This window comes from Dipodomys merriami, unplaced genomic scaffold (assembly GCF_024711535.1).
Source record: "Dipodomys merriami isolate MVZ:Mamm:240054 unplaced genomic scaffold, mDipMer1.0.p SCAF_14, whole genome shotgun sequence".
NCBI classification, from domain to species: Eukaryota; Metazoa; Chordata; class Mammalia; order Rodentia; family Heteromyidae; genus Dipodomys; species Dipodomys merriami.
The window spans coordinates 29,785,571-29,812,849 of record NW_027202715.1 but is presented as its reverse complement, the minus strand read 5'-3'; the positions used below and the strand labels follow the sequence as shown (position 1 = coordinate 29,812,849).

General features: G+C 32.8%; 1 protein-coding gene across 3 annotated transcripts in view; it reads right to left on the bottom strand.

The window, feature by feature from the left end:
• Positions 1-1,218: 1,218 nt before the first annotated feature.
• Positions 1,219-27,279, bottom strand: part of Pcdh15 (protocadherin related 15) — a 620,145-nt gene continuing 594,084 nt past the window's right edge. For 2 of the 3 annotated variants that reach the window (XM_070020439.1, XM_070020438.1), the window contains exons 30-32: positions 21,273-21,491; positions 17,940-18,092; positions 12,788-14,246 (exon numbers count right to left, since the gene is read on the bottom strand). In XM_070020439.1, the coding sequence (XP_069876540.1) occupies positions 12,788-14,246; positions 17,940-18,092; positions 21,273-21,491 (1,831 nt within the window). Of the gene's footprint in view, positions 2,062-2,998; positions 3,108-12,787; positions 14,247-16,059; positions 16,066-17,939; positions 18,093-18,930; positions 18,940-21,272; positions 21,492-27,279 lie in introns of those variants that run through there. The other variant, XM_070020440.1, reaches the window with a different exon arrangement.

Sequence of the window (27,279 nt, the reverse complement as noted above, 5' to 3'; positions counted from 1 at the left end):
ATCTGTCAACTCAAAAGAAAATGTCTTTCTTGTGTGCACAATTTACTTAGTATTGCGCAAACTTGGAAGACAGTTATTTCTAAACTTTCCCTTTGTAAGCAACTAGAGCACAAAACTTTTTTCTTTCTTTCTTCTTTCTTTCTTCTTTCTTTCTTTCTTTCTTTCTTTCTTTCTTTCTTTCTTTCTTTCTTTCGTCAGTCCTGGGGCTTGAACTCTGGAGCTGGCCACTGTCCCTCAGCTCTTCAGCTCAAGGAGAATACTCTAACACTTGAGCCACAGCGCCACTTCTGGTTTTCTGGTGGTTTATTGGAGATAAGAGTCTCACAGACTTTTCCTGCCTGGGCTGGCTTTCAACTGAGATCATCAGATTTCAGCCTCCTGATCCTGAGTAGCTAGGATTACAGGTGTGAGCCACTGGCACCCAGTTCCAAAACTTCTTAATAAGGAGAAAATGTATCATTGCATTTTTTCTCAAGATAGCATTGCATTTCAGGAATACACGAAGTATTAGCACTAGCACTGAGCATGCCATACATTCTTCTTTTGAGAAGCATATCTCAAAATTATTTAACTAAATATCCAGAAAATAGCTATTATAACTGCTTTTCATTAATGCATATCTTAAGAAAAAATACTGATAGTAAGTTTTGATTTTTAAAACTGTGTCTCTAATTTAGCTCTTAATATTTGAAAATGGAAGGGTACAACCTCTTTGAACAGGTTTATGATATCTTTGATAAAAACCATTGCCTTGTGAAATATATATATATATATATATATATACATATATTGTGAAAGCAGACTGTTGATGTATTAACTGTTGCAGCTTGCCTCAGTAATTACTTTGAAAAGATGCTTGTAAATATGTATATGTATATGAATGCTCAGGTCACACATTCCAGTAGATGGGCATCAGTGGTAACACAAAATGCCTCATTGCATTGATAACAATCTTGCTGGAATATCATGAATATTTACTAGCTGTGTATGTGTGTCCCTGATTGCAATTAGAGGAAGGACTGGTCTTCTTTAATCTTTTAACAGATGAACCTATTGGGTTGCATATATATCATCACTTTACTAGATGTTTTTGATCTTAAGACAGAAGGCAATCAAAGTCAATTTCCTCTCCTTCAAGAGTCACCTCAGAGAACACAGAGAAGGCACTGCACACAAGAGCACTCATCAAGGCAAAACTGCCACCTACTGTGATCTCTTTCAAAGTGCTGTGTTATAACCTTCAGAGTTTGCTCCTGGAGACTTCTGGTGGCTTACATTCTTGGTCCTGTCATAGTCTGGTACCTGAAAACCCCACGGACCTCCTGTTTGACTTTCACTACTACTGGAACTACTACTGGCTAATTCTGATTCCTCTTCACTCTCCACACCTCCTTCCACCGAAGCTGATTCAGCGCTGCCCTCCTCAAGGACCTCTCGACCTTCCACGTCTGTAGATTCTTCCATGGGGGCTAATTCGCTTTCCTCTTCTCCTGCATGCTCTTCTGCCTCTTCTTGCTCTTCAGGTGGTTCCTCCTTCTTGCCTTTGACTTTCTTGACCTCCTCTACAACCGGCCTTCTTCGTGCTAGCACTATGTTTCTTCTTGCTTTTTCTCCTTCTGACTCCGTGGATTCGGATTCTTCTTCGGATTCAGGAGTGGAGCTCTCCTCCTCCTCAGAGGGAGTCTCTGACTCTGATTCCTCTTCTGTGGTCTCAGACTCACTGAACTCAGATTCCTCTTCACTGTATTCTGTATAGTCACTTGAGGATTCCTCTTCTGATTCGACTGTGCTCTCTGTAGCTTCCTCTTGATCTAGAGTTAGCCTTAAGTAATCTTTATCTTCTTCCTCAAGGCGTCTCTGCCACTCTTCCCCTTCCAGGTCAACGCCAGCTCTTTTCTCAGCTAGCCCTCTGACTTTCTTAAAAATCATTGGGAATATCCTGGCTCTCTTCCATGTTGTGTATGGAGGTTCCACTGGTGGTGGTTTTTCAATAGTTACAACTACTTCCTCCTCACTAGGCTCTCTAACTTCAACTTTGGGTTTAATTTTCTTGGGCTTCTCCTGAAAATTGTGAAAAATGCAATTGAAGTTTTATCTTACAAATAGTCACCTCTTGGCCTTGTCCTATAAAGTTAAGTGCAAATTATCTTCAAGATGATAACCTCATTCAAGAAATATAACTAATTTTAGAAAACAATTACAAAATCCTCCAGTGTGTTTAGAAAGGGTGATTAACAAAATAAATTATTTTCTCTAATCCGTATACTACGAAAATTATTTTTTTTCTTTTCTACTGCTCAAAGTTGCTTTTCTGTCTTAATCTAGATAAACCATGATTGCTTTTTTTTTTCTTTTCTCAACTTTAGCTAACATTTAGGATTTTTTTTTACCCCTGGAAATATGGTAATTAAACTTAAAGCTATGTGACATATCAGTTTCCATTAATTTCTTAAGTTTTGAACAGGGTACAACCACATGGATATTTGTTTTGTATTTGTTAGTTTTGAGGAAAATAAGTTGCCAAATAATTTGCAGGCCAAGTGGAAAGAATTTGAAATAACTAACATTATTTCAAATATGAATTTCAGAATGTCTCCAAAAATAATGCTTAAATATTCAGCCTTCCCTGATAATTAAAATTTGTTGACTATACTTTTCATAATCTTCATTTGTAGGGAGCAAAGAAACAAAGTAAATATTTTATTATGTAATCCTAAGTATATTCAATCATAATACTGTCTGTCATCATGCAGCAACATTTACAATTCTAGAAAAAATTACTGTAGCCTTTCATAAATGTTTGACATTTTAAAGAGGTGAAAATAATAAACTATTTCAGACTGATTTCCTTCCATAGATTAGGGAATGAAATGGCTATCTTTGTTGAGAGTCTATGGAAAACAGCTATCCTTTCTCAAGTTTAAACTATTTTGTTTAGCCTGTTTGCCAAATAAGACAGAAAATTTTATTCTTTAGTTTATGGAATAAAACTCATTACCTCTTCCTCTTCGTATTCCTCCTCAGCTTCACCAACCACCTCACCATATTCCTCCTGGCCAGCAGGGGGCAGCAATCGGCGACGACTTCCATATTGAGGCATTTCATACCTGTAATGAAACTTACAACTTAAATAGGTTTTCAAAGGCTCAGGGTAGAATCTACCATGAATTGTTTCTGTTTCTTTCTTTCTTTTTCTCCATCATTTAATCATTAGATGTTTTATTCAGCATCTGTTAAGTTCCTTGTAAATTAATTACGGATCTACAGGATAATAATTACTACCTGAGAACCAAAGATTTTTGCCATAATGGTACCCTGAAATAACAACAAAAAAAGAGTGGAGTTATTTCATATATAAATTTGGGGAGAGGCTAGAATGAGAAAAAAAAAAGGAATAATGCATCTTCATTAAGAACTCAAAAAGAAGTCAACATAAAGCACATAGATGTATATATAGATGAGTGTGTGTGTAACTTCTGAAATATGATTACATATTCATTTAAATATATTTTCTGCTTTTAAATTTTTCTTAGACAGTTCATGAAGACTTGTTCAATATAGTGTAACATATATCATGTAAAATGGTGAATTTAGGAATTGAGCAAATATATTTGACTTCTATTTCCCATTTAAATAGTTTAAAACAACTTTACCACATTTCTAGAAGCATGACCAATATTAATATTTTTAAATGACTAAAACTTGACTGAAATGAAAGCTAGATATATTACACATTTTCAAATATAAATTTAATTGATTTTTAAAATAAATGCTATTAATATGTCAAATTAATAATGCCTTATAAATCATAATAAGATTCTGAATAAAAAGTCTGAAGATGTACCCATGCTCATAACTGTAATAATCTTGTCCATATTCCTGGCCAGGATCAATCCCAGACTCCATGGATAACTCCTATTGTTCAAAAAGAGAAATGCATTTGAAAACAAGTTCTTATTTCATCTCGAAGTAAGACTTTCATACCCAGAGTCGAATGATTCCTAAAACATTCCTGTCAAAGTAATTTTAGTTAAATGTTAGTCATACATATTTAAATTTTTCTGACTGCAAATATTTTACAAAAAGATAAAATTATTAGAACTTACTTGAGTACTTTTTACTAATAATGACCTATTAAAGTTTCCAGATGCTTTTGCATAACTTTTGAAATTACAAATATTAAGTTGATATTTGATAAAATCTAAATTTATCAACTGACTTTAATATTGAAGAAAATCATGACATTAATTTTTATTCTAATAGTTTTCTTATACCTGGTATTCTTCCTTTAACATTATTTTAATGAAATCACCAGGTGGAAATTATTTACTAATTAATTCATTAAGATTTTGAGTGAATGTGTGATAACTCACAAAGCAGTTTACATTTTAAGATATCAAATGCTAAACCCAGATTTAATTTTGTAAACTAAATATTTCGTTGGTGTGGAGATATGACTAAGGTTGTACAACTAAACCCAAACAAATTATTTTGTAAAGGTTTGCTCCTATATAAAAATGCTTTTCTATGCTGGGAGGTAGCTCAGTGGCAAAGAACTTGCCTAGCTAGTGCAATGTCCTGGGTTTGGTCCCCAATACCAAAAAAAAGAAAACAAAATACAGTTTAAAAATGCTTTTCCTAAGAGATTCAGAATAAAACACTTTCCGATGTCTAATAAATTTGATTTCTTTATGTTTCTCTGTTGAATTTTTATTTTAATATGATAAGCAGATTAAATACTAAATGTTAACTGTGTTCTATTTGCAATGTAGGAAGAGAGGGAAAAACTGTAGGTGGCCACAGAAACCCCTTTAGAGAGGCTGTTTCCTGCATAAGGCCATTTAGATATTTATCACATCATATCTGGGACACACAGAATTATCACTACAGACCTCTGGATCACATGCAGATGACTGAGATGCACACATGTCTGTTCTTTCCTATAGCAAATGGTTTTGCAGGCCTTACATGGCCAGCAGGCCATGCCAGATATACCCTAGGCATAGATTATTTACTATTTATGAGAATTAATTTTGTTAATACTGATGTAGTATGAATTAAGGAAAATCACTGTCCTCTGAAATCTTAGTGTGGGAATTCTAACCTGAATGACTTTATGTTATTTTAAGTTTATTTTTTACTTATTAAGTAATTTGAAATAATTTTACTTATTAAGTAATTTTCATTTGTAGGGAGAAAAGAAATGAAGTAAATATTGTATTATGCACACTATGGACAATGACAAATATGAACAGTGACTCCTAATTGTACAAAGATTATCCAACATCACTTAAAAAGATTAAATTATCTCTCAAATCAATCTTAATCTGAAAATGCCACCAAAAAGGTTTCTGTGAGAATATTTCCATAAGTAATAAGTCATAGAGTTAATGGTACAACATCCTCCCATATAATACACTATCTCTTGTTTGATACTATACCTCCAGCCACATTGTTTACATTTATATCCATAATCACCTTGGAATCTGCTACTTTTACATACTTTTATTTACACTACTTTATGGAATTTTTTTTTTTTTGGTCAGTTATGGGGCTTGAACTCTGGGCTTGGGCGCTGTCCCTGCGCTCTTCAGCTCAAGGCAAGAGCTCTACCACGTGAGCCACAGTGCCACTTCCTTTTTTCTAGTGCTTTATTGGAGATTAGAGTCTCACGGACTTTCCTGGCCGGCTGGCTTTGAACCATGATCCTCAGATCTCAGCCTCCTGAGTATAAGCTAGGATTACAGGCCATGAACTACCTGCTTCAGCTACTTTATGGATTCTTAAAGTCATTTAACTTTACAATCACACTGTTCTCTAGTAGATTACCAGAAGACTGTATTTTCCAGAGAATTTATAAACCAATTGCTCAGGATTCCATGATGTTAAAAATAGTTCACTTTGCCAAAATAATTGAAACATTGAAAATAATGGCGGATATTGGCTGGAAAACAAACCAACAGTCATTCTTAAAATCCTGGAGATGTGACTAATTTGTCAAATGGTGGAACATGTCTAGAAATGGTACCAGAGACAAATTATATGCAACTCTCTTTCAAAAGTGAGTGAGCTTTAAATAAAACATGAGATACTGGATGACCCTACTGATTTCCCTTTACCTGAAGAATACGATTTTTTTTTTAGAAAACTATAGAAAATATTACAATAAAAAGAGACTTCATGAGACTATCAAATGGACTATATTATTTTGAAAATTCACTTTTTTTTTTTGCTTCTGTTCACACAGGCAGGATAAAACTATCTTTGCGTCTTAGAAGCATTTGCATTGATGCAAAGGGAATATCCATTGTGACTCGCATTACTGGACCACTTTCCATTTGCTGAGCCAGAAACATGTGTTCCATATTACCACTGACACTTTCAGGATGGAAAGTGTTTAGAATAAAATTCATGTGCAGGAAGATGTATATCTTGACTAGGGTCATACATTCAGTCACTTACACTTAGACTTTCAATGTGATTATTCTGAATCAGTGGTATTTTTTTCATAAAAAAAATTGTTTAGCATCTCATAAAACTTCAATTTTCTTATACCTCCATGTCCAGATTTCTAGTAAAGAAATTATTTTGTTCTTTAAGAAAATGAATTAAGTGTCTGTAAATGAAGCTCATCAAATGTTAGCCTAGCCACAGTCATACACACCTATAATCCCAGCATTCGCTATGGTAGGGATATTGTCAATTCAATGCCAGTCTAAGCTACCTAGTGAGTCTGACTCAACAATGAAAAATAAAATGCCCTAAATATATTAAAAAGAAAATGAGTATTTTAGAATTACTATTTTAGCAGCGAAGAATTTTAGCTGTAAAGAGAAATGATAAGGTATGCATTTGTTAGATAACTATGAAAACCAGCCACAGCATGAGAATATGCCATTCATTAGGCAATTAAAAATATCATTGTGCCACAAAACAGTATTATGAATCTGGACAGATAGTGACATTCTTCATTCATGGTTTCCTTAATCTAAGCCTGACTTCAAGCATGCTGCTGTGAATTCTTATACATTAGAAAAATAACTACTGACCAGGCTCATGAGTCATTTTATGCTTGTCTATTTCCAGAAAACAAAGCAACAAATTTAGAAAATGGACACTTCTTAAGGAGTAGGGAGGTAATTCGACTATATATATATATAATCTCTCTCTCTCTCTCTCTCTCTCTCTCTCTCTCTCTCTCTCTCTCTCTCTATATATATATATATATATATATATATATATATATATACATATATATATACAAGCCATACTGGAGTGTGAACTCAGGGCTTCATGCTTGCTTCACTTAGACTCTAATCCTATTTAAGTTTCACTCCCTCTCTGGAGTAAGTAGGTTTGTGCAACTATTTCTAGCTTTTTCTGTACAGGTGGACTCTTCTGAACATATTTGCCTTGAATTGCTATGTACCTAATCTCAGGTTTTATGACAGGCATATACCACATTTCCTACCCACTAAGAAGGGGATCTTGCGAGCATTTTGTCTTGTCTGTCCTCTTATTCTCAGTCTCATAAATATAAAGGATTATAGGTGTTACCAAGCCTATTTTATTATTAATCAATTTGAAAACTACCTTTTCTCCTCTCCATTTTCTCTGTCTTTTTGTAAGAAAGATAGACATAAAAGAATTAAAATCAAATGAATTATCCAAAGATCTTGTGAAGTTGAAAAGAAAATGAAAATTTATACCTCTGGTTTAAGAAGAGAAGGCCTCAGCAGTTGTTGGTGCTACCAAAGGAAATGAAAATAGAAAAAAAAGATTTAGAAAATAGTTTCATTGGAAAAGGTAGAACATGAATGAGTAAAGAGAAGAAAAATAGGCAACAGTTTAAAACTGTGTGGGATTATGATTCATTAATAATGTTACAACTACCAAAAAAGGAAATAATATAGATGATTCTTCATAACAAAGTGAAAAACAATTCCTTTGTTTTGATTTTATCACTGTTTTAGCTACCATCAAATTTAATACCCTTAATAAATAGAATTTTACAAAGATCTTTTATGCTTCAGAATTATTGATGCTTCAAAAAATTCTTAAATATATAATTCTTTTTAAAAGTTTAACTTTCCTTTATCTTGTCCTCTTTACTCTTCAATAATAATAAACTTCATTGTTCCATTGGGAAGAAGACTAGAACATACAAAAGATACTGTAGTAATGTGTTCAAGAACATATATAAGACATGGTATGGTACTCATTCCTTTTTAAGACAGAACTGCTAGTGACTCAGCCTAATTATGTTACTTATTTAAAAGGAAGAGACACATAAATTCAACTGTTGAATATTATGTTCATCACTGAAAAACAGTTATGCATTTAAGCATTCAACTTGATTCCTATATAATCTAGAATTTGTGGATTTTAAATTATAAGCCAAAAAGGTCAAATATTGTTTTTCTTTGCTTGGCTGAGAAACTTAATGGTAAAAGATAAACTGGGTTCTCAGTGACTCGCTGATAACAGCATTGTCAATAAATCAAGTCAAAGCATATTAGTCAGAATATCCAGTATCTTCTTGGCAGATAAGGAGTCATCATAATAGAATAGAAATCCCAGAGCTTTATTTAAAAACAACAACAACAAAAAGCCCACACATTATTTCAGGGTTTTCTAATTGCTCTGAAATTAAACAAAGTACTTAATATGTCAAGGTTTAATGTAGTGACTAGGCAGTAAACAAAATAAAATTTAAGTTATCCTACAACTTCTAAATTATACTTATGTAATTGAAAAACAAATTTAGAAAAATATCACATTACTGAATAATTGTAATCTAGGACCAAAGCAATTTATTTTGGAAAATATAAGCAACTGATCTGCCTCATCCATTGAATAGTAGACTTAAAATCCCAAAGCATAGAAACAACATAGCAAAGAGATAGAAATAGTGGTTTTGATTAAGTAAAAGGAAAGTGATGTAGTTTCAAAGCAAGTGTATTAGTTCTATGTAAGTAATTTCCTTGTAAGCTTGTTAGAACATAGTGCCTCAAAGCCCTTACCTCTGATGCATAACCTCTCCTGAAAGGCAGAAATAAAGAAATCAGAATTAAATATGTTGGAATTTAAGATTAGGTAATCCTATAAGATAAGGGCCATTTAAAATATTTTGAATAAAAACAAGCTGATTTTTCACTATAAAATGTCTTAGTGAGAAATGTATTTCATAACTTTAGCAGGACTGGAAGATCATATTTTATGCCTGTTACTAGAAACAAATAATAGTGAAGAGTCTCATTTCCTATAAACAACCCCAAAGTCTATTTTTTTCAAAATAGTTTCTAACATGCTTTGAATATCTGATGCTTCATTAAGATAAAATATTTTATATTATCTCTATGTGGTATACCTCTTGAAGCAAAAAAAAATGGGGAAAACAGTACTGGCTAAAAAGTAACTATACAACTAAAACATATACTTCCAAATAATCATAATTTTGTTTGCTTATATTAACAATGATGCCATGAGTACAGGGTGAAAAATATTAGCTACTTTTCACTGTAAATTACTTTACTAGAATGAAAATGAAGTTTTAAACATATAATACTCAAACATTCCAAACACAGAATACTAATGTTTATGTACTAGGCAATGGTGAAATATTTGACTGAACTTGATAGGAAAAGAGAGTATAACATATTCAATGTGAATCAATTATGAAATTTCTATTCCTTCTGAGTTAAACAGTTGACTTAACTTATTAAACTGTTGTTGACCATCCTATATGGCATTAATGTAAAATATATGTAATGAAGATTTTTTATAAATGAATAAATACAAGTTTCTGAAGTCCAATAAACCAATCTTTAGAATATCTTTATATCTCTGGCTATCATAGATAAATCTACTTATTTAAAAGCATATTAAAATAGAATAGTGGATTACTTAGTGAAACTGGGAATATGGATAATATAATGGTATAGATAATATAAGGATATAAAATTCTATTCACAATTTAACATTGAATTTTAGAGTTTATACAAGTTCTTCCAGTATTTTCAGACATGCTAACTTTTAGGTCTATTCAACTGTTACTCGAATTCTTTTTCAGAGCTAGGGAAAACTCTTCTTTAAATTTTAATAATGAAAGTTAAGTCGCATACATCATATGAAAAAAATCCAAGCACAGATACTTTGTTTTGTGGGATATTTAGTTATTTCTTTTCATTAACATCATTTTCCATAACTGCCAAAAAGTTTTAAAATAATAGATTTAACCACACTGTTTCCATTAGCCTGAAAGTGCCCTTCCCCTTTACTGTTTATTTATACTGCCTGTTTTAGTTCAAAGGCAGAAATATATGTGACAGAATAATTGTTTATAGTTCTCTTTGTTCTTTCAAAAGTGGCTGAAATTATTTAAGTGAATATTTTATGTAGTTTTTAACCAAACGTATATTAATTATTCATTTTCTACTCTATGTGTGTACTGTGCTTACTTTTAGTAATGAAAAATATATAGTCATCTTTACTATATTCTAAATGAAGTATCTAATCATTCATTATGCATTAAAGAAAGCTTAACAAATGCATAGAAATATTCTTTTTCTTAGTGGCTGGTTTTCACTTTGTAGGGGCTGCAAACTGAGCAGGAAAGAATGTTTCAACTTCTGTATCCATTAATATTTATGGGACTCATAGAAAATATTTTAACAGATTTATTATGAAGATAGAAAACCCCAAATATAATCTGAAAATAAAAACTGTATTAAATACAAAGTTGTAGAAGTGTTTCATTTTAATACACAAAATTTGAAAATATACAATCACAATTGAAATGTTATAGAAAGGCTCAATGTAACAATTTCATAGTTCTATGAGTACTTATCCAAAAATATTTGTATTTCTTACATACTGTGTATTTTGTTGTTAGGGAATTCTAAGTTTCAAATTTGCAAAAAGGTTGTAGAAATTAGCTTAAAAACACACATTCACATTAAAGTCTCACAGTTGTGAATAATACCTTGTCAGAGTCCGCCAAATAGCACAAGTTCTCATGCATATGACCAGCTGCCAACAAAAACTCCAACTGAAGTTTTTCAGTGAAAGAAAGAAAAAAGATCATGTTCAAGAACCCCAAGAAAGAAATTACTTTTGATTTGGATGAAAAGAATTAGAAGCAGATGGGCTAATGGAAGTAATTAGACTCACAGATTGGTTTTTATCTGATCTCATTAATTAGGAATGTCAGATTAAGACCTTCAATACATGTCACATCATGTATATGTTGAGCAAAACTTTGAAATGACACATTGTAGGGCTCCCAACCTACATGACTATACTTGAAGATGTAACTATCAAATGCCAGTTTTACCTGGAGATTTCAAGAAATTTTCTGTTACTTAAAAGATACAACAGAATTTCTGATGACACTCTTAGTTGTTTCATAATCATCTGCTATTTTCCTGGAATAGTCACAAAGTATAATCTGTAACTGTAACTCTTTCTATATATTCTAATGTATGAAAACTCCAAAATTAAACACATAATTATGCTTGTACTCAAAACCAGGATTTCCAATAAATAAAATTGATTCTATGTGTTTCATGAGAAATAATAATTTGATGATCATGTATTTTATATTGTGTTTCTTTGTGTACAAATAAGTATATATAGTATGTAGGTATGTAATTGAGCTAAGCAAGCTTAGTTCGGTATACAAGTTTCATGAAGAAGGTGGAAAGAGAGTGATACTTAGCATGGTCAATGTTAAGACTACAAGTTAAGTTCTACAATGCTAAGACTACTACTATGACTATAGAAATTTCTTCCTATCATATAATTTTTTTATCTTCCTTGCCTAATATAAGAAGCAAAGGCCTACATAAAATTGATGGTCATTTAATAAATATAATCTCTCTTGATTCTTATGAAAGTTATATATTAAACTTATTGAAATGGACATACATATTGTCTTTTGAAGGAGAAGGCCATAAGACATAATTAAGGAGATGTAATAATGTGAAAAACCAAAATAAAATAACACTTTAAACACCTATGGGAAAAATGAAATGGCTTACAAAAGTCAACAACTTGAGATTTATTTTCATTATAAAGAACAAAAGGGAAAACACAGGAGAAATAAATAGAGTTAGACAGCAATTGGAACAAAAAGTAAAAGATTTATCAGACCTATAAGCATAATAGCAGTATAAAAGCAAGCCAGAGTAAAGGAAGTTTTCATATGAAAACAGATGACTGCATATGATAGCACCTGGGGTTTATTTTGAAAAAATACCCTATGTCTTCTGTCATTCCCTAGAACTCTAGGTACATAACATCTTACTTTGTAAGTATTTTCTCTTACCAAATACATAGGCTTCAAGAAAATAAGATCTAGGGTATCACTTTCAGTGTACATGACAATAGTCTGATTTCTCCTAAAACATTCATTTAAAGCTACCATTTAAAAGGAAAAGAAGAATCACTGCACCAACATGATAAACAAGCCTTTGGTTTAAGTTGGATAACTGACTTTGTTGCCCATAACTCCCCCATTAAAAATAGATTAAAATTACTTACTTTTAAAATAATTGTAGGATAAATAATGCTATTTTGTAGTTTTAAAGAGTTAAGATAAATCTACTATGTGAGTTAGTGGTGATGATGTTAATAATCTTTTAAATTAAAAAAAAAGGTGAAGAAAACAGCATTGCACCAAGTTTGGGCTAAGATAGTGAAATCTTCCTTGATGTTCAAATTTGATGTTCAACTTGAAGACTATGGTCAATAAAGGATTTGCCAAGTTAAGACCAGAAACGCAACATTACAGTGCAGTAGACTGACTGTGACACTGTGTTTCAGTGCCCTCAAAAACACTCTCTTGTTTTTGTTCAGATGTCGTTTCCATATTTGCTTTCTCTGAAGGACACTCTGTTGGAGGTTTGGAGATTTTTGTGAGTGAATAGTTTTTTTCTATTTGACTGCACATATTAGATACTGACTTTTCAAGTTCGGCTAAATTTTTAATATGTTTGAAGATGCTTTTATGTTGTTTTTGAGTGTCTGCATTACACATTGTGGTGGGTAGTTCTGTCGTAGAAGGTTTAATTTCTATGGCAGTTGTGGTATTGGTAGTACGTCTAACAGGTGGTATACAACTATTCTCTGTAGTTAGACCTGTAGCTGAAGAAGGCAGTGGACAAGGAAGATGGAGAGTGGATGGGTGAAGAACAGGAAGTGAATGTAGAGGAAGTAAAGGAGAAGTAGTTAAGGGAGTAGAAGTAGGAACAGAAAATGAGAGATGTGGTGTAGGAGGAAGAGGAGGAGGAAGGGTAGAGGGACTAGAAGGAGAAAATGAAAGAGCAAGGGGAGTAAGGACTAGAGTAGGGTCAGTGTGAGGAGGCAGAGAAGGATTGGAAGAAGATAAAGGAGAGATGTTAGGTACATAGGAAGGATTTTCAAAAATATTCCTTCTTATTTCAACGTCTGTGATACACGTGGGTGTGTCTCTCTTGACGTCCAGAGTGTTTGAAGCACAAGTCCTCACAGGAGAAAGTTCCAAGGAAGAGTCAGCAGGAGAAGTTATGATGCTAGGTTCTGATCTGAGCTCCACAGTTCTTGAAATAGTTGGCAAAGTAGAGAATGAGAAGTGAGACCAAGAAGAGGAAAAGGAGGAGTCTGAAGATAGACATTTCAACTGTTGTGTACCTTGCATGTTCAGTGTTTCTCTCTGCCTTATATTTTCCTCTGTCAAGTTTACATCTTCTGTTGTGCACAGTGGATTGCTGCTACCTTTCTTCCTTGGATGCATCTCAATGCTTTCGTATTCAGCATTTTGCCTTGTGCTCTGCAAGTTCAATAGGTCTATGGTTTCTGTTCTGTGTGGAACTTTACACATCAGTCTCCTAGGTAAGCTGACTGGCTGTTTCCACATCCTCTGAATCTTTTCTCTTGAGCCCCTTAGAGATTGGCTCTTGAGTTGTGTTTTGGGTAAACCTGAGTCTTCAAAACCTGTTCTCAGTGAAATGTCTGAATTTGTTGATCTTTGATCTATATTTTCTTTATAAAGTATATTATGGGCACTTAAGTCTTCCTCATCAGAAAGAAATGTGAGTTTTCTTGTAGGATTGAGGTGGATGTTCTTCAGTGATCCATCTATAGGGGTTGGCTTGGGTGCCTCAAGGGGGCTGGGAGAAAATGGCATCACAACTTGCTGACTTTTCCTGTCTTCTGAGACTGAGTTAGTTCCCCTGCTTTGTTCAAAATGGTAGAGAAGGAAAAGACTTGAAAGAAAAGAAGATAATGAAACGTAAGGAAACAGATTGTAATATAATTTTTCATGAGAAAGATGTTTTATGGTTCTTACTACTTGATTTTTTTAAAAGCTCAATAATACTAATCTATTGACACAAACACAATTTTCTTGTCCCTATTCTATAAAAAATTAAGCGAGGAAATTTTATGAAGTGTGATTAACATGAGAGATTTTCATTAAAAAATTTCAATCTCGACTTCTTTTTTTCCTGTTAGTTTAACACAGAAAAGCATACACACACGCTCTCTCTCTCTCTCTCTCTCTCTCTCTCTCTCTCTCTCTCTCTCTCTCTCTCTCTCTCTCTCTCTCTCTCTCACACACACACACACACACACACACACACATTTAGAGTTCATTCATGTATCAATCTCCATTCTCCAACCTGCAAGCAAGCATCGTAGCCTTTGATTTCATATCCTCTGCCTTGCTTGAAGTTACTCAGACAGTTGCTGTTAGGCATAAAAATTCTTGTCTGTAACTGAGTCAGTTACTTCGCCTATTACATCTCACTCATCTCAGTAATTTTGTCCTAGAGCTAAAAATGCTTTCTGATCCGTGACAAAATTTGCAAGAGAATACAGAAGGATATTCCATTTCTCAGATTAAGAGAATTCCAGTCCCCAAAGTCAGAAGGGAGTTCTCACAGAGCTCAAAAATGTAATTAAGAAATTGACTTCATGCAACAAGTCTGAACAGACTTTTTATGTTGCCACTGCTTAACTTTTACCCTCAGTCAAATTTAACTCATCATAAGCAATATCAATCAACAGAAGGACTGTTAATGTTTCCTTCAAATCTGATTTAGCTCAATTTTTAGTCAAGACTCATCTTTAATGAAAATGTTTATGATAAAATAATATTGTTATGATATCATTGCAAGATTTTCTCATGCATGGATAATGAATCTTAAATATCCTTGAGGTACAATTAAAATGGAATAAGTCAAACAGTACAAATGAAGTGCCCCTGTTAGAATCATTGGACTTGCCCTCCTGAAAAGTTATGGGGGACAGGGCAGGTAGTTGTAGTTTTCTATAAATTTTGCTCTCACAGGTTAAGTTTGGTAATAGCTTCATATTTGCTCACCCAGAAAGAATGAAAACAAAAGGGGGATATTTTGTATAGAAAATATAGAGAAAGGCACATTGAAAATTATGGTAATAGTAATAGGTTAAGGAACAAAATTGTATATAGAGTTACAGTTGATAATTAGTCATTTGGCAAAAATAGAATTTTTTAGTCTTTCACAAGTTTACCTGGAATATTAAGTCCCTTAAAATAACTAGAAACTGCAAGCAATTGAAATGAAGAGACAAAATATTTCTAGCTTTCCTCAGATTGAGAAGGTTTTTTTAAAAAAAAATGTCAAAAATCATTTAACTTGACAGTACATGGCTATTGTTTAATGTAGTTCTATTTATGGTCTAATATCAGATCACATATGATTAAAAGATCTAACCATCATCTTTCTATCATCTATTTTTCATCTGTCTACTTACCTATCATTTATATCTCTATCATTTATCTATTTCCCTATCTTAACCAATTATAATAAGAGTCTGAATCTATTTTTCTGGCAGGCCAAATACTGTAACTGGAACATTGATATAAGGTGCATGCCATTTCAAGACACTAAAAAGAAACTGAATATGGAAGGTAAAAGCAAATGATCCCACAGCAAAATATGATGATTACTTCATATACAGTAAAAACAGCATTTAGTCTATTCTGTTACATTTGAGTTCTAACACTCTTGTATGAGAATGATATTAATTACTTACTTATGCCTATGTATCCACAGGTGAGAAAGAGAAAACATGTGATAGAAAAAAAAAGTTTTAACTACAGTTAATTGGCTATGATTATAAAAATACTAACAGGAACTTGCTTTACACAATATGTATATCCAAGAAAGATAACACACCTTGTAAATTTCTTATGTTTATTCATTATAATGATATTTACTAGCTTTTTATATAATTGCATGGAATTTATTTGGGTGTATTATCACATGAAATTATTTATCATAATCTGTTTTCTGGTATGTAAAATTCCCTTCTGTGAAACCTAGTTAATTCAAACCTGAAATACAATTTTTATATATAATTAAGAACTGATCCTATGTCCTTAAGAAATCCAGTTTAGAGCATATGGACTGACAAAAAAAGATATATTTTGTTTTGGAAAAAGGGAATGGGTAATTACTAAAAATATTTGAGAGGGTAAACATTTCTTAAAATGAGAATTAAATATATAGAACTTAAAACCTCTCAGCATATAACTGCAAACCTTCTATTTGTTTTATTACAATTTTTCAAATACTTTTTATGTGCTGTTACATGCAAATTACCATTGCCAAACTATATTGATTCCAGGTGATGCTTCAATATTCCTGTTTCTATTAAAATGAAAATGTGTCCTTCCTTTATCTTCTATGTTAATACACTTACCTTTGTGCTTAACGCTTTATTTTCTATAACTTTTTGCTAGTGGTAGGCATCATAACCAAAGAGAATCAAATATATTGGCTCAATTCCTAATTCAGCAATAAGTCAAAAAGAGACCATTATATTCAACTTAGGGAAAAAAGTAAAAAAAAAAAACACAAAAGAAGTATGTATTTAAAGCATGATCCTTGTATTATTATTGTAAAAACACTATGTTATGTTTCAAATTCTACCTTGTTTAATTTTAACATTAAAATAGAACATATATAAATTTATCAGTATTAAAAATTATCTAACAGTGCATGTTTGATATTATTAGTGTATCATACAATATTAAAATATATGTGTAAACTAGCTGCACCATTAAAAGGGGGTTTCAGGAGTTTTAAGGCTTATTTTGCTAGTAAATGCAAGTCTCACAGGTTTAGTTTAGTCCTTTTCCTCACTATACTCTAGTTAATAGATTTTTTTAATTCAGTTTAGGAACATTCTAATTTTTATATTTTTGCTTATTTTCCATGTCAGCCCATAATTAGTCATTCAGAAACTTTCAACATATAGACCAACTACACATTACAAAAAGTAAGTTGGTTATGTAAATAGCATCATTTGATAGAAATGTTTGATATAACAGCATATTAATTGTTTCTTACAAAATACATGCTTTAAACTGAGTTAAAAATTCCCAATTGTGTAGGAGAATGTTAAGACATAATAGATCACTGTCAGTAACAAGGAAATGGGTGTTAGTTCATTATTTAGATCTTGAATTTCTTTAATTTCATCAGATTTTCATTACAATATGGTGAAATATTCTAAAATACTATATGAGAAACGTCCATGAGTTTAAGCTATTTTGTTTACTAAATTACTAAATGGGAAATGTCTTGGATCTCAAACTGGGAATTACCATTTTATGATGTGCTTTCTTTTCCCTCCTACATGAAAATATCTAGTTTCCAGAATCTATTTACAGGTTTTTTAGAAAAATGTCTTTCTGACCCTGAAGATGGGCTGATAACTGCATCCTCAAATGAGTACTCGAGTACTGCGTTTCTTTTTTACTTTTCTTTTTTTGGCTATTGATTTTCAAATTCCCTTGAGTTTTCATTTTTGCCTCTTTTTCAGCTTAAAAATAAATCCAAGTAACCTGTATTTTCACATCAGGTTTGAGTTAAACTCAACACATGGCATCTCCTGAAAGGTGTACTTACATGGTACTATCTCCCAGTTCTTCATAGAGATGTGCGCCCGGGGGCGGGGGTGGGGGCGGGGGCGCGGCCACAGGCGCAGGTGTGGGAGCTGCTGGCTTGGCTGCAGGCATTGCAGACTGAATTCGTGCTGTCTTGGTGCACTCAGCCTGGCGTCTTGGGTAGAGTAAGGTTGTCTTGTAAAACTCATTGTAGAAATCTTACACATATCTACTGACTGTCTTTGAATAGGGAGGTTTAGTTTTCTGAGATAGCCACTTAAAAATACTGGTATAACAGTATTTGGACAGCTAAAATGACAGAATCATCCTTTCTGGGGATCATTGACATACAATGTTCTCTAACATGTCGACTCCATGAAGAAAGGCTAGATAGAACTCATGGAAGCCCACGTTAATGAAAGTAAATGGCAATATTAAACTCAGAGTTAGATAGCATAGCAAGTTCTGGGGTTTCATTATTTCATAATAGGAACACTATATACTATTTCACATACATTTCCATGAAAAGCTAGGAGAAAGAACTTTGAAACATTGTCACAAAGAATTTACATATGCTTGACGATATAAATATAAATATGGGTATCCTGACTTAACAGTCACACTGCTAGTGATCATCAGTTTTCATCCCATAAATGTTGAATTACCCAAATAAAAATGAGTAATTTAAATTTTAAAATGTGGTGGAAAGCTGCTCCTTGGTTTATGGATCTCTTTCATAAAACAAGGCACAGCAAGGATTTCTTTCCTTTATTTTCCATCTCTTCTGAAAAGTTATTTTAGTTAAAAATCACTATTTTTGATATATCTAACAGAGATTACATTCTGTGATGCTTGCACTATAATTAGGGTTCTGGGATACTTTGTTTTAAATTTGTACTGGAGCCTTTTCTCTAACAGTTGAAGTATGACTTCAACACTGTTGCTTGGGCTGGTCTTGAACTACAATTTGTATTAAATGGAATTATGAGTAACACACTCATAATTATACTTACACTTTAAACCTGTTTGGGAAAGCAATGAGCAAGAGAGAGAGAGAGAGAGAGAGAGAGAGAGAGAGAGAGAGAGAGAGAGAGAGAGAGAGAGAGAGAGAGAGAGAGAGAGAGAGAGAGAGATGCATTAGAGGTATTACATGTAATGTTTTAACATGATTTCCCCTAAATTGTGAATTATTTTCAAGTTAAACTCATGACATAGTTAAGGACATGATAAGGAAGCTAAACATTTCAATCAGACAGTGAAAAAGAGGGGCACATTCTTGTTTCCAATGCAGTTATGAAGCTGTTAAATATTTTGTTACAGAAAATGAATGAATGAACCAAATGGAATAAGAAAAATGAGTTAAACACAGAGATATGATTTTTTAAATTTAATGGAGAAAGGAAAAACTGAAGATGATTGGATCTTTTTAATTATCTTGTTGGTGGTTTACTGAAGGGAGTTAGTCCTGCAGCAATCCCTGATTAAACTCTTGGCTTCACACTAAAGCTGAAGCTAAAATTGGAGGAGGTCACTCTTGGAATCATGCTTTTCATATTTTTCTATTCTGTTTGCTTTTCTTTTTCCAGACATAGAAATTTTCAAACTCCGTCAAAATATAAAAGAATAGCCACTCCTTTTTACTTTATTTATAGGCAGAATGTACAAGTATATATTAAATCTTTAAATATTAGAAATTTTCTTTGATAAATAAGCAGGGACAAATTTATTTAATGTTGTTAATCTATGAGAATCCACAACTAAACTGAATCTATACATACTAACTAAAAGGCTACTGAATAATTCCCTTATAAAATGTTTATATATTAAGCATTTTAACATTTGTGGAATTTTAGTCTGTTGACTATGACATCCACAATTCTTCAGTTTTGATCCTTACTTTGGGTGTCAAAGAATTTTTTTCACTACTTTTATGGATAGCATGATACTCCCTTTATGAAATAATTGAGTGAAAGGGATAAATGTAATAAAAAATACATGTGAAAACTAATAATATACAATAACTTAAAGGTTTACAAAATATATTCAGTACTGTTTATTCATTTATTCATTTATAGATTTATATTTTATGCATCAATTAAAATTTTAAGGATAAACTCCAATATGTCAGCCTAATTGTTATATTAAGAGTTTTATATTGATTTTGTGTTTAAAATATTCTTAAATTATCTTCTGGCAGAGTGTATATTTTTAAAATTTTCAGATTTGAGTTATATTGCCTTATTCAATCTGAATGAAAATTCAGTGTTTGATTGAAGAGAGCAGTTATATAGAAATATCATACTACCTTCCCCGAATGTCTTTATATGATGAAAAGCAGCCCTAATATTATCTCTTGCATTTGTTACCTTGAGTAATTTGTGTGATTTATCACACCTATTTGCTATTTCTTTTCTTTTGTTTTGTTTTTTTAACCACCGGCACAGTTACTTCCTTCTTAAACTGGTCCCCATTTTCCTTGCGGGTGGGATAGGAGGAAACAAATGTTAGAGAGCCAGGGAAGAGGCGCTTTTTTTCAAATAGAAATGTGTTCTTTATCTGACTTATGTAACCATAACCCCTCTGTACTCTGCAACAACAATAATTTTTTTTCTTAAAAAAAGAAAAAGCCTTGGCAGCTAATTCCAGAAAAAAAAAATTCACAGTTCCCAATCACAAAGTTTTCCATTCTTAGTGTCAAATCCAACCTATTCCTAACCTACCTCAATTATTGGTTTAAGAATTGGTTTAATCCTTTAGAAGGTGTAAAAGTAACATTAAAATACACATATAGTAAATGCCCGTGTTCAACAGTAGAAAAGAGAAAAACACAAAGTCTGCACAGCTTAAATATGTTATCAGATATTGAAAGATAGGCTCTAGCAATTGCCCAAGAATACGGCAAACACATGGAACATCATACCTGTTCCATTGTGACTTTTCATTTCCATCTCTGTGCAAAAAATATTAATAGTATTGATAAAAACCTAACATGCTAATGTAGGGAGGATATAAACCTATCTTTGGAAGTGGGAAGAATGGCATTTGGATAGGATATTATATTTTGCCAGGATACCTCATGCCATTCTTTAGGGATCTCTTTAAAAAGGGAAAGAACAAAATTACAAGTTGTAATGTACTAATCCTAGGAGATAGAAATCTAGTAGAGGCATAGAAACATTGAGCCATCTGTGAGAAATGAGTTTGCATTGTCATTTCTTGAACAAAGTGTCTTGGTTCAAGAAGAATGACAATCCCAGAAGGTTTACACAGTAACTACAAATCTACATTACCAGGTATGGTTTTTCTGAACATATTCCTGTGAAATGATCCATGTTAAGCATCCTTGTATACTTACTGTCTGTAGCTGACTAAGACCACCAAGATGGCAGGGATACAGCAGAGGATGATGATGAATGCCAGAGCCAGCAAAGCTCCTTCTGTGTATCCTAAACTTTCTCCTCGCTTTTTAATGCTGGTTACTGCCTCTGGAGTCCGGATCTCCAGAATGCGTCCTCCTTCCCCATAATATGGCTGAAAGTCTTTATTGATATCGAGTAGTTTTCCATCTAAAAATCTTTATGGTTAGATAAATAGCAAAATAAATGTTGTTAAAGGAGAAAGTAACATTTAAATATAAAGTATGTTTCCATAAAGTCTTAACATTTTTAATAAAGCAAACTCATTTGAAGTATTGATTATTACGAAAAGTATACATGGGCTCAGTGGTAGAGCGCTTGCCTTGCATGCATGAGGCCCTGGGTTCGATTCCTTAGCACCAAATAAGCAGAAAAAGCCAGAAGTGGCACGGTGGCTCAAGTGGTAGGGCGCTAGCCTTGAGCTGAAATGCTGAGGGACAGTGCCCAGGCCCAGAGTTCAGGCCCCACAACCGACACACAAAAAAAGTATACAGAAAAATCAGGAAAGTGTTACAAATATTAGTGACAATAACCCTTTCTTGAAGACTAGAGAAAACTTATTATCGATATCATTGAACTATGTTGAGATTCTTACAAAGTTAATCTAATGGAGTAAATATAATACCCTAAATTATATACTATAGTTTAAAAATACATTCATACATTTTATATCTTTGTGTCTTGAGGAGTGTTCTGTCAACAGAGCACATTACAATACTGATTACAAAGACTAAAAATATTACTTTTTACTATTATCTTTAAGCAGTTTTTGTACAAAAGTGTATTTTTAAATTATCTCTAAGTATTAATACAAAGGAATTGTCATTCAACAAAGCAGTTTATTTCAAAAATGCATTTTGTTCAATGTCATCCCTTTCACCCATCCATGACAGATTAATGTAACATAAGAAGTCCAAGATAACTTAAAAATATTTACAGACCTCCAATTAATAAATTACAGAATCCACTGGGAATTAGACAATATGTTTGCATTAATGAGGAGATTCAGTAGAGTCTTGGAATTGGTAGGAAAGAATATAATGGGATATTATGAATTGTTCTTTAAAAAATATATAAAGATCCTGTATCCTTATTTTAACATTTTGTTATTTCTTTTCCCCTCCCCAAATAAACGAAGAATTTCTTTTTATAATGTTAAAAAACTTTTATTTTAGCTATTTGTTATATACTTATATTTCTGAATAGGACTTGGTCTTTTTTAAATATATATTTTTATAGTGAACTCACCAACAGGTTCACACAGAATTCATGAACTTGAAAACATAGCAATTAAAATTACCCAAACTAAAATGTCAGGAAGAAAAATAACAAGGTGCTTTGAAAGTGGCAGATGGAAGAGAGTACCTACGATCTATGAGAATTAGATTCCCAGGGTGAAAAACAAATAAAAATGAATATTATTTTTGAGGAAGCCCATCTTCCCCATAAACATTTGCTGAGAAGATTGCTCCTTCCCTTAGTATAAATTCTTGGGTTCTTTTTGGAAAGCTATTGTTTGTAATATGAAATTTTATTCGAGGGCTCAGTATTATGTTACATTGTGTTTTACATTTGCCATTTTTTTAATGCCAGAGTATATAGCTTTATAGGGTATTCTGAAGTGTGGTAGTCTGATGCCTCTGGCTTTATTCATTTTATTCAACGTGGCTTTGGCTATTTGGGGTCTTTTGTAGTTTCATAGGAATTTCAAGGTATGCTTATTGATCTCAATTAAGAATAATTTGGGGATTTTATAGGGATTTTATTCTTTATATAGATTATACATGGTGGAAAGTACAGTATAAAATATCAGCTATTACCTAAGAGGAATATTTTTTAAACTTTTCCACAACTTCTGAATATGTAGTACTAGAAATTAGATTACTGATAATTATGGTTGAGGTTAGGGAAAAAATAATGACTAGTGTTTATAAATTTCCCTTTCTTTTAATAACCTTCTTAAGTTTATAAAAATCTGTTCTAAACATGATTAATGGTGATAGTTGCAAAACTCTATTAATCTACTAAAAACCATTAGATTAAACACTTTAATGGATGTAATTATATTCCAATAAGGGCATTTAAATATTTTGAGAGAATAATTTAGAATACTGCAGAAAAAACAATGATAATAACAAAAGCAAAACGAAAAGTGCAAAAATGGGGGGTGGGGTCTAATAAGATAGTTTAAAGGAAATAAAAGCAAGAGAAAAGCAATTTATAATTTCTACAAAAAATTAATGAACTCACATGTAAAATTAGAAAAATCAAATATCAGTAAGTATGCAAAACAAAATATGTATAGTATTAGCATATCATTAAGAGTCATACAGATCTCCAAATCCTTACAACATTTTTTTTTTTTTAAATTGAAACCTAATTTAAAAAGTTATTGTGAGGAGGCTGGGAATGTGGCTCAGTGCTAGAGTGCTTGCCTTATATGCATGAGGCCCTGGGTTTGACTCCTCAACGTCACATAAGCAGAACGGTTTTTCTTTCTTGCTATTGTTTCTGACATATTTATAAGATGATATTTTGTTGCTTTGTATGCCACTCCCCCACATAACCCTTGTTTTCACTGTATTTGATGTTGGTATAATTTGGGGAGGGGAAGAGAACAAACAAATTGTTTAAATAGGGATACAGGTGGACCCATTGCACCAATGAGATGTACAAGACATTATGTCGAAAAATGAACTTTACAACTTTGGCAGGGTTGGGGGGGGGCGATGGGAGGGCAGGGATGGGAAGGGGAAACAAAGGAGGAGGCAACAATTCTTGATAAGTAATGTACTCGTTACCTTGCTCTTGTAATTGTAACCCCTCTGTAATGTATTTTCACAATAAAAAAACTTATTAATACTACTATTACTACTAATAATAAAAATAAAAAGCCGGAAGTGGCGCTGTGGCTCAAGTGACAGAGTGGTAGCCATGAGCAGAAGAGCCTAGCCACAGTGCCGAGGCCCAGAGTTCAGGCCCCATGACCAACCAAAAAAAGAGTTATTTTGAACATACTAGTGTAATTATTAATTTGGTTTCTAATTTACTATGAGAACTGTAAAATCCTCAGATGCTAAGATTTCAGAATAAGGGGAAATTGAAAGTCTACTTCCATTATCCTTGGTATTAGGTAATAAACTATGTTTTCCTGTACCTGCGCATTGTTAAAAGCTACATTTTCATAACTTCTGCTACTATAGAGTAGATGCTTTTCATATACACACATAGTATACATATAGGTATATTTCATTATAAACTACCTGAAAACCAATCCAAAGGTTTAAACTAGTACAGCGTTTTCCCATAGAGTAGTTCAAATGTTTAAGAAGAACATCCCCAAGGCAAGACTTTAATAATTTATAGCTTCTCTATCTATCTCACACATAAAATATACACAGTCACTGTGGTTATTTTAAAGCTACATTAATATTAAGTCTTTACTTCATTGTTGCTAAAATAAGAGCAGAGAATTGTTGTTAATTAACTGAGTTGAAATGAAGTTAATTCAGAATTTATAGTTTAATAAAACATGAATATATATTCCCTAAATATGGGTCCAACCACAATAGAGTGAATAAATATGTAAATTTAGTGATGGAAGATTTTATATGTTGTTCTGATTTTAAATATAAAGCTAAATTATGAACTTGTATGTACATTATATATGTATGTGTGCATACATAGACATATAACCTTTGAATACATACATACGATCACATATAAATATCTTTTCCATTTTGAATGCTTTAATTTATTTTGTAAAATTTATTTACTTATTATTTTTGGATTTTATTACTTTTACGTAGTTCTATGAAGAAGTTGCCATTTAACAGAACAGATTATGAATACAATGTATCTTGATCAATTTCATCCCTTTCAATATTCTCACCCATCTCTCCCTTAATTTAAATGACCTTTCAGCCAGTCACCGGTGGTTCCCACTTGTAATCCTAGCTACACCGGAGGCTGAGATCTGAGGACTTCTGTGAAAAGCTAGCCAAGGCAGAAAAGTCACCATGAGACATTTAACTACAATAACCTCTAAAAATCTGGAAGTGGAGCTGTGGCTCAAAGTGATAGAGTGCTAACCTTAAAGAAAAGAACTCCAGGACAGCACCCCAGGCCCTGAGTTCAAGGCCTATGACAGACAAAATAATAAATCCGCTTTCACTATATTTGATGTCTATAACATGTGGAGGAGATGGGGACAAACAAGTCGTTTAAGGATTCAGGTGGACCTGCTGCAACAATGAGAAGTACAAAATGTCATGTCAAAACCAGCTTTACAATGTCGCGTGGGGGGGGAGGGGGGTATAATTGGGTGGGGGGAGGGGGGAGGCTGGGAAGGGAGGTGAAGGGTAAACAAAGGAGGAGGCTGCAATGCTTGGTAAGAAATGTATGCATTATCCTGCCCATGTAATTGTAGCCCCTCTATACAGTGTGTTCTCAAATAAAATAAAATAATATTTTAAAAAAAAAAAGAAGCCCCCCCCCAAAAAAAAAAACCTTTTAAAGGACAAATGGTCTATTTGAAATCCTATTGGACGCTAGGTGTCACCAGAGGAAAGCAGAATCCAGAGACAGGTTATGTGGAAATAATTAATCATTGTTAAAATAGCATCCAATGGAAAATATGTAGTAACTTTATTTGTCGATAGCTAGTTTCCTTTTATTTTATTTTTTCCTTATTTTCTTTATCCACCATTACCATTTTATTATCTTTAAATAGTTGTGCACAGAAGTTACCATTTAGCAAGTCAGTTCATAAGTACAATGCATCTTATCCTTATCAGCCCTCATTTCCCACACTCCCCTCAACATGTCCTTCCCATGTTCCTAGCTTCAGAAGATATGAACTGAATATTATTACAGAATTCTTCCCCACTTCCCCTCTTCGTTCCTCTGTAGCCTCCCCTTTCAAGTACCACTGTATTTCTCCCCCCTTAGGAAAAAAAAGAGTGCTTGAATTCAAATTGCTTGTAACTGTTTTTACATTTTTTTGTCTTTTCTTTTTTGGTACTGGGGATTGAACCCAGGACGTTGCACTTGCTAGGCAAGCGCTTTGCCACTGAGCTACATCCCAGCCCTGTTTTTACATTTTTGAATTTTCCCCTGTAAATACTGTATTTCACTTAATATACTTGTGTACACGTTTGGATACAACCCCACTGGTGTTTACTTTTGCATGTATAAATTAGCTTTAGCTTCCACATACAACAGACAGTGTATCCTTTGTCTCTTTGGGCCTGACTGAACTTCACTTAGCAGAATTTTCCCCAGATCTCTCCATTTTTGCAAATTACGTAATATATCATTTTTTTTTGCAATGAATGAATAAAATTCATATGCATAGATCACATTTTCTCAATCCAGCAACACCTGGGCTGCAGAGAGTAAATAGTGTGCAACAATAAACGTTATGATGTAACTGTCTTGAAAGTATCTTGATATGTAATCTTTTGGATAAATGCCCAAGAGTGGTATTGCAGATCATAAAGTAGTTCTATGTTTAGATTCTGAGGAATCTTCATATTTTAGCACCATTTTATTTAAGTGTTGTACACACACACATATATATATATATATATACATATATATATATATATGTATATATATATATGATTCAGGTTTACACCAGGATTATATATCACAAAAGCTATGGGAAAAAGCAAGGCAGGAAATCTGGGACTAACTTTTGCTGCTTCAGAAATCTGTAAGAAAGTTGTATTTCTTTTTACCACTGTTTGCCTACTGATAGTGATTCAGGAAAAATGCTATTGATAGAATGCATATATTTTTTTCTCAAATATCCAGGGAAAGTGAATGACCAAAAGATCATCCCAAAGAGCTGCTCCTGACTCTTACAAATAATGGACCCGTGGGAACAAACCTTCTGAATACCAACTAGCAAATGTTTGGGTCTGAACAGATGGTATAAAGACC